This window comes from Pinus tabuliformis, chromosome 2_2 (assembly GCF_031772625.1).
Source record: "Pinus tabuliformis cultivar Carrire ecotype Pingquan chromosome 2_2, CPIR1, whole genome shotgun sequence".
NCBI classification, from domain to species: Eukaryota; Viridiplantae; Streptophyta; class Pinopsida; order Pinales; family Pinaceae; genus Pinus; species Pinus tabuliformis.
The window spans coordinates 1,253,428,379-1,253,437,459 of NC_142300.1; the positions used below are offsets into that span (position 1 = coordinate 1,253,428,379).

Below are 9,081 nucleotides of genomic sequence, written 5' to 3' on the forward strand. Positions count from 1 at the left end.
TGGGATTGTTTGTTTAGATAATGGATCCAATTGTGATCTATCGTGATAATCATAGTTGTATTAATCTCTCTGAGAATCATGTATTTCACGACCTATCCAAGCATATAGATATATGGTATCATCATTTACGAGATTGTGTGAAGAGGTGAATAATGGTTCCACAATACATTCCGACATAGGAATAAGGTGCTGACATTTTGACAAAGGTTTTGTCAAGAGGGAAGTTTGAGTTCCACAGGTGTAGGATAGGGGTGGATGATAATTCCTTTCTTGCTGAGAGGGAGTGTTGAAAAAATGCATCAAGAAAGTCTCAATTTAATTTTGCCTTGGTCAAATTGAGAAAATTTGAATTTCCACATCAGCCGACAACTTGAAGGCAGTTAACTTGTGTGACATGGCTCTTGTCACTCAGTTAGCTCTATAAATTTGAGTTAGAGGGTTTGGATTTCAGTTAACCATGTGTGATTGCTAATTTGTAGCAATCAAGTTCAGTTATTTCAAGTTGTTTTCAGTTAAACTAGTTATAATTGTTGAAGGAACTACTGGAAGGTCAGTTGTGCAGTGGGACAACAGTCTAACTCAGTGATCATGTCCAGTTAACTGATCAATAAACCAAAAATAGCTAATGCATGCAGAGAAATCGAGTTCCCTAGTTGTGGTGGAGATTCCAAGGCAGTGTAACATCAATTATAGACTAGTCTTGAGTGTACATGTGTTGCATGCAACCAGATGAGCAGCCTTGGGAATTGCACAGTCAACTGGAGGAAAAATCCTAAATAATAAGGGCCTAATTCCTCAAGAATTGTGCAAGCAAATAGGGGCACAAGGAGAGGAAAAAATTGACTAAGTCTGGGTCAGAGCTTCTCATTGAGCAGAGAGATAGGTTATTCACTTGCAGGTTGAGCTTTCATTGAGCTAGCTAGCAATTGTAATACATTCTCTATTCATCTTATTAATGCAAGCATGCTTAAGGGGTTTTTAGCAGTTGCTTTCCCCTAGAAAATTATTGTGTATGTGTGTTATTTTTTATTGCATGTCTGAGATTGTTGTTCTCAATTGTGAATTAATTTTCACAAAGTAGTAGAATAGAATTGTGTCTCTTGATTTAGATTAAAATTTCTTGAGAAATTGCAATTCTACACCATATTTCTACATTTTTTTAGTTTAATTAAGTCATATTTAAGCTAAGTGGTAGGTACTAACAACTGTGTAGCACTTCTTGTTGTAATGTTTCCTCATATATATGATTTTTTTTTCTTTGTGTTCCCTTTCATTTTCATTCTTTATATATTTATTAATATATAAATTAATGATAATTTATATATATATATATATATTAATTATTATTATTTATATTTATTTTTAGTATAGTCATTTCTTTTAGTATTTCTTATGAATATTTTAATTAGTTTCTATTTTTTCTAGTTTGGTTTCTTCTCATTTGTATTTTATTACTTTTGTATGTAGTCTATAACATCTAGTTTTTTAGTCGTTGCATTTCTACTATATCTATTTGTTCGATTAGATCAAACTATCCATATTTGTCTTGGTGATAAGTCTAGTAAGTGGTTTTAAATGTGTCAACCTCAAAAAGATCTATATAATTTATCTGGAAAACACTTTATAAAAATTATATATCTCATAAACCTGCTTTCAGAATTTTTTCCTCAGTTTAATTTAAAAAAGTTCATAAATCATATATGCATATTATTGATAATACTTTTAATCATCAAACTAATTATAAATATAAAATAATAGCCCACATAATTTTATTAAGATTGATTTTTCTATGTGGAGCTCTGGAGATCGGCGATCATGGCTGTCACTTAAACCCTAGGTATTCTGACTCGTTAATCCCTGATACTATGGAAGGCACCTGACCTGGTCCATGGTTCACGGGTTTACTGACTCGCGCGGGCCCAACGCGGGTACAACATCTGACCCATACTGGGATACCTGGTATTTGGTTTTCTACAAGGGTTTGCTACCTTCTCGGTCGTTTTTCCACGCATCGATTTTCCTACAGCCACTTGCTGTCGGTCCCCTGGTCGGTGGTTAGGGCAAGCTATTTTGTCGGGTTGCTATGGTGGAGGAGGATCTTGTGGACTACGAGGAGGACCCCATGCCAGATCAGGATATTTGGGCATACAATAATCGACCGGCCATGGATCCTTGGGGCAAAGAGCAGGCGAGCTCGACAATTGTTGTTCATACACCGCTCCACCCGCCGCGCTCTGGGAAAAAGCACCATCCGGATGTCAACTTGGCGGACCTTCCGGTCCTTGAATGCCCTCCTCTTTCGCCAGCCACGCTTCATTTGCTGGGCTCCTGCCTGCAGACATCTCCATCCTTCGACTCTCCTCTTCCGCCCCCCGCACAACAAACCCTACTCTCGCCCACGCCAACCACACTGCCCTCAAACCCTTCTTCCATTTCCCTGGCTCCGGTTGGGCCCCCTGATCTGCAACGTCCCACTCGTTCTACCTTTCATCCCGGTTCCTGCAGTTTGAATCCCCGCTCCCCCATCCGTTCGGGATGCTTCAGCTCTCCGCTTCTTCCTGCTCGTCCGGTTGGGTCTGCTCAGCATAGCACATCGGACCCGTGCCGCAAGCTACTCAAGGATTACCCCATCGGCAGGCGTTCAGAAAAGCAGAAAAAAGGTAGGTGCCTAAGGGCTATCGACTCTGATATCAACTTGACGTTCGGGAGGACGTTCAAATGGCGGATGCTATTGATACTGCGCGAAAGGTTCTAGTTGGCCGGGTACGTGGCCGAACCTACTCTGTGGAAAGATTAAGGCAATGGACATAGGAGATTTGGGGAACTTTGCTAAAGGAATTACCGGCGATCAGGGTTTTAGCAAGGGGATGGTTTGCTCTGCACTTTCATAGAGCGGAATACACACAATGGATCCTATCCCAATTCTGGCATATCGAGTTGGTGCCTGTACTTCTGAAACGATGGGATCCCCTTTTTGATCCGGAGCGAGAACAGATGGGCGCTGGGCCTATATGGGTCAGACTGCCGGGATTTCCTATGCAATTCTGGACTCCCCAAGTGTTCAAGCGCATAGGAGACGCACTGGGCACCTATCTCGAACACGAAAAATCCTATGAGCAAACGGGAATTATGACCATGGCTAGAATTCTAGTTCATCTTGACACAAGGGCTGGGCTGGAGGAAAAAATCACACTGTAGAAGATGCCACAAAGTGGGCCATCTGTATAAGGACTGCCCTCTCCTCTCGGGGGTGACTTCGGAAAATTCTAGAGGAACAAAACAACAACCATCTGTTGAGCAGAATAAAGGCGACAATAAACAAGGAGATGGTGACTTGATTCATAGCGAGACCCCAACGGTTGCGGAGCAAGGAGACACTAAGAAGACTAATAGTAGAAAGAAGGTTGCGTCTACTCCAACACCACCACGTACCCATTCCAAGACTGCGGAGGAAGCATCATCTGCCCCGGGTAATGAATCTCATCCCATGACCTCTGCAATTTTTTCAGAAGTTATGTTTTCTGTTTTGCACTCCTCATTACAGCCATTATCTGTTGATCCGGGCCCCATCCCCTCTATTCCATGCTCCATTGCCCCCCCACCTCCCACTTTCTCCACCACACCCTCCTCTCATAGGATGGCATCCGCTCACCCCAACCCCTCTTCCTCCTATACTGGCTCTGGATCGCACCCATACCACCTTCGACCCCGGGTCCGAACAAAATTACTGGGACTGGGACTTTCCCCTGGACGGGCCTCTAATCATAAACCATCAAGGGGCCATCCTTCAAAGATCAAATCGGCCATTCAGAATGCTGTGGCAGATGTTGCACTTGGTCGACAATGCACTATAGAGCGGGCGCTTAGAGCAATTGAGCCCATTGCCCATGGTTCCCCATGATTTGGCTCTCCTACAACTGCAGGGGATTAGCCAACCCCAAAAAGTGTTTGGCTCTTAAAAGGCTGACTCAAGAAACCAGATGTGATATCCTCTTCCTACAGGAGACTCTTTGCCCCTCAGATATCTCTGTGAGAACTCTTCAATCCATTCTTCCGGGGTGGACTTTTCATGGTTTGGACGCAAACGGTCGATCCGGTGGCCTAGCTATTGGCATCAACCCCAGAACGGTCAAGATCATCTCTACCTGGGGCGGTTGGGGTTTTATGGGTATGGACATTTTCGTGGGGGAGCTCGGGATATCAATTAAAATTATCAATATATATGGCCCGAATCAGAACAGACTGGCCTTCTGGCACAATCTCTTAGAAAGTAATCTTATCACAAATTCCACCATCTTGGGCGGTGACTTTAACTTCTCTTTGGGAGTGGGGGAATCCTGGGGACATCATGCTCAACTAGATCCTATCTCAGAGCAGATGAGCATGTTATTAGACTCTCACAAGCTTGTTGATATACCCATGAACAAGAAAGTCCCCACTTGGCATAATAGGAGATCGGGGGATGCAGCCTTGGGAAGGAGATTGGATAGATTCCTGATTCATGAAGACCTGATACAAAAACTTCCCCTGTACAGACAATGGGTTGGCTCGGGTGGTTTATCTGATCATCTACCCATCCTACTACAAGTCAGTGGAGCTACAAAGAAACCCCGCTCCCCATTCAAATTCTTTGCTGGACATTTGCAAGACCCTGATTTTATCAATATGGTCACGGACTTCTGGAGATCACAACCCCCTCTGAGGGCACAGAGAAAGGCGACTGATTTTTGTGATAGACTCAAAGTTCTAAAGAAAATGACTGAGGATTGGGCAAAGAGGAAGCGAATGAGAGATGATCAGCTACTTTTGGACACAGAGGCACAGATTGCTCAGTTTATGGATGAAAGGGGGACTGGCTTCCTATCGGAGGAAACAAAATCTCTACTGAACAATTTGGAAAAGAAAAAAATCAAGTTGTTACAAGACAAGGAAGAACAGTGGAGGTTAAAAAGTAGAGCCATCTGGCTGAAAGCGGGTGATTGCAATACCAAATTCTTTCACAATCTTGCAAACGGCAGAAAGGCCTCCAATACTATCTGGCAGTTGCCTAGTGAACCGGATGGATGGGCTTCAACACACCAACAACTCGCCAGATTGGGTATATCACACTTCAAAAGGCAATTTACTGCCCCGCCTGCCATTAATCTACCTGATATTATCAACCTGGCAGGACACTTTCCAAGATTTGTTGAGCAGGAGGATTTCGAGGACCTAATTCAACCGGTCACAATGGAGGAACTGGAAGGAACACTAAAGTGGTTCAAAAAAGATAAGAGCCCGGGTCTGGATGGGTGGCCAGTGGAGTTCTATCTGGCCTTTCTAGATCTGTTGGGGGAAGACCTGCTGGCTGTTATCGAGGAGAGCAGGATTACCGGGCACATTCACCCTCCTATGAACTTCACCTTCATAGCCTTGATCCCTAAATCTGACTCCCCATCATCCTTCAATGACTTCCGACCTATTTCACTCTGCAACTGCCTATACAAAATTATTTCCAAAATCATTGCTAACCGTATCAAGCCCATCCTATCTACCCACATCTCACAGGAGCAATTCGCCTTCCTCCATCACCGCCACATTCAAGAGGCCATTGGCACTGCCCAGGAAGCTCTACACTCCATCAAGCTCAAAAACCTCAAGGGCATCTCCCTCAAGATCGATTTAGCAAAGGCCTTTGACAAAGTAAATTGGCTCTACCTGAAGATGATCCTCACCCATTTGGGCTTCCCCCCCTTTCTCATAGCCTGGATTATGGGATGTATCTCTTCCGTCTCCTTTGCTATCCTCATCAATGGCTCGGCCTCATCACCTTTCAACATCGACAGAGGGATCAGACAAGGATGTCCGTTATCCCCACTCCTTTTCCTGCTTGTAATGGAAGGCCTGAGCAGACTTATCTTATCCGCCAAAAGGAGTGGGAGTATTAGTGGTCTCAAAATTATGGAGCATTTTTATCTAACTCATCTTCTTTTTGTTGATGATATTCTGATATTCATAAACGAGAGTGTCCAGGACACCACCTCGCTCAATGAGATTCTACAACTATTCTGCAGTGTTACAGGAATGGAGATAAACATGGGAAAATCCTCTATATCCCTCTTGGGTTGCACTAATCAGGAAACTCAGCTCGCAATTCAGAAATTCTCCTTCCAAGAAACAAATCTGTTGGAGGGTATCAAATACCTGGGATTCAGACTTAAACCAGATGGATACAAGATTGAGAACTGGACTTGGCTCATCACTAAAATCGAAAAGAGAATCAATTGCTGGCATCATAGGCTCCTTTCTAAAGTGGGCAGGCTTATTCTTATAAAATCGGTCCTTGAAGCCACCCCGGTTTACTGGATGTCTCTTGCTTGGATTCCCAGAGGAATACTTCACAGAATACAACAAATTTGCAATAGATTCCTCTGGAATGGCAACAAGAAGGGAAATATCTTTGCCTGGGTTAAATGGTCCAAGATAGCTACTCCCAAGAAGTGGGGGGGATGGGGACTAAAATCACTCCCGGCATTTGCACAAGCTTTGGCTGCAAAACAAGGATGGCTATTAATAAAACAGAACAGTCTATGGGCGGATGTCATCCATCACAAGTATATTTGGCCATTGACCATCACTGACTGGATCCGTAGGCTAAATTGGAATAGACATGGCATCTCTGGGATATGGAGAGCCATTCTGAATTCCATGCCTATTATCAGAGATAGCCTTTTATGGCGAACACTTCGGTCCGCATTGGTATTGACCCATGGCCGGGATCCGGGAACGCCCACAGTTTACCAGAAGGGTTGGTCCTCTACTTAAATAACAGAGGTATTAAATTCCTCTCACAGATAGGCGACCAACAGAATTCCACAATTTATACTCAGGCCTGGTTAAATGAACAGCATTGGAACTTACCTATTGAGTGGAATGAAGACTGGAAGCGATATATACAGGCCTTAACCGAGTCCCATATTAGATTAAGGGCAGATGAGGATGAACTCATATGGGCTCTAGCAAAAACTGGTCAATATTCGCCGAAGTTGGGATATATCAAAATTATTGATGACAAAAAACCAGACATCCACAAAAGCTGGTGGGTCTCACTATGGAAACTGAATGCCCCTCCAAGAACCAGGCTGCTGATGTGGAACATATTGGAGAACAAAGTCCCCACTGGATCTAATCTAAAGAAAAGAGCTTTCTCAGGACCATCCCGATGTGTAATGTGCTTGCAAGCAGAAGAATCAACCCAACATCTATTCCTCTCTTGTCCGACCACCAGGACTATCTGGGCACAGGTCATACAGTCATTAAAAATGAATGTGGACTGGCAGGGGGTGGACATCAACTCTGCATGGGAACAGTGGTGGATCTCGGTGGCGGCGGAAAAGCCTCGGAACCTCCCCCTCTTGGTTTCCTGGTATGTATGGGTCAGGAGAAACGCCATCATATTTGAGAATTGTACTGTGAACTGGAACCTCCTTCCCCCTATCATTTGTGCGGCATACGATGAACTACCAAATGAGATCAGTCAGAAACAGCCCAGGAACATCATACAGGAGCAAATAAATAAAGACTTGCCGTGGGCATACTTTGATGGGGCTGCCCAACAACAAGGATGTGGTGGCGGCATCCTCCTGCATCTATCCGACACGCATTACTACCAGATTAGTATGGGGCTTGGTCCCGGATCAAACAATCATGCAGAATTGATAACTTTGCGTCACCTTATATACTTTGCCATGATAAAAAACTGCCACCAACTTCAAATATTTGGCGATTCAAAGACCGTGATTGATTGGTGTAACTACAAGACTGTTTGTCATGCATATACATTGAAACATATCTTGGAAGAAATTGTTTTTTTCAAAACATTTTTTGACCAGATATCTGTTTCTCATATCTACAGGGAAAGAAATGCAACTGCTGACCGGCTTTCGAAAGAAGCGGCGAATCGTCCTCTAGGCGAGTGGATGATCGAGGAATTTTCTCCTGCAGGGACATACAAATACTTCCACAGGCCATATATAGATGGGCCACTTCAGTGAGGCAATGGCCTCAATACCAGCATTTTGATGAGCACTATATTTTGTTTATGCATTGTATATATCTCAGTATATGTTAGTATGAACTCATATGTACAGGCGCACTCCTATATCATGATGGTCTCAGCACCTATTATTGTATCCCTATGGGAACATTTCTGCTTTTTTGTATTTGAACAGTGGCGGTCTGCCACATTACAGCATATGCCTTCGGGCATCAACAACATGTAATTTCTCATTAATAGAAATTATGAATTTTCTTTCTCCGGAAAAAAGGTTGATTAAAGTTATTAATACAATCATTAAGAAAACAAATTATACCATTAAAATAAAACAACTCGAATTACGAGGGAATATTTTCCGTGGAAATTAGGAATGAATAAATGTTTCCAAAGACTCGACTTAGGAGTGAATATATGCTTGTTGGGATATATGAACATTAATAACATCGATATTTTTGGGCATTCGTGAATAGTCTAGGCAAGTAGCTCGATTGGTCTGATCCCTGGTTAGTTCGTTGGTCTACTGTGACAAGGCGCAGGTTTGACCCCTTCACCTTCGTTCAAGTTAGTCAAACCAAACATGCTCTAATTAAACTTCAAAGTCAAACCGAATGGCCCACTATAGAACCACCATTAGCTAAGTCAAAGTCAATATAAGAATGTGACCGACCATTCAAACACCTCCCCACCTCCCCATCATGTTCCTTTTCCAAGTTGCCCTCTAACATGCTTAAACATGACCATGGTTAATGTAAGAGGGTAATCGATTCATTGAGTTTTTTTGGTCTAGATAACGAGATTATTTAGGTTTTTATATAGAAGAGTTATTTAACAATACATCTCATCATATTATTTTTAAATATCAATGGGTAATATCATAAATTTGAATATATAATTTTAAGTGAAAATCAGAATATATAATTTTAAGTGAAAATCAAATTTAATATTATTGAAAAAATCGAAACACTTAAATTATAAAAATTATATAATTTAAATTTGAGCTTTTAATATATTTCTATCCAATTTTGAGTAAAAATAACCAAAAAATA

General features: G+C 42.4%; 1 protein-coding gene across 1 annotated transcript; it reads left to right on the plus strand.

Moving 5' to 3' along the window:
• Positions 1-4,170: 4,170 nt before the first annotated feature.
• Positions 4,171-8,033, plus strand: LOC149198036 (uncharacterized). Its single transcript, XM_089408901.1, has 4 exons — positions 4,171-5,349; positions 6,013-6,738; positions 6,834-7,786; positions 7,895-8,033. Exons 1-4 carry the CDS (start codon positions 4,171-4,173, stop codon positions 8,031-8,033), a joined length of 2,997 nt encoding a protein of 998 aa, XP_089265027.1.
• Positions 8,034-9,081: the final 1,048 nt, after the last annotated feature.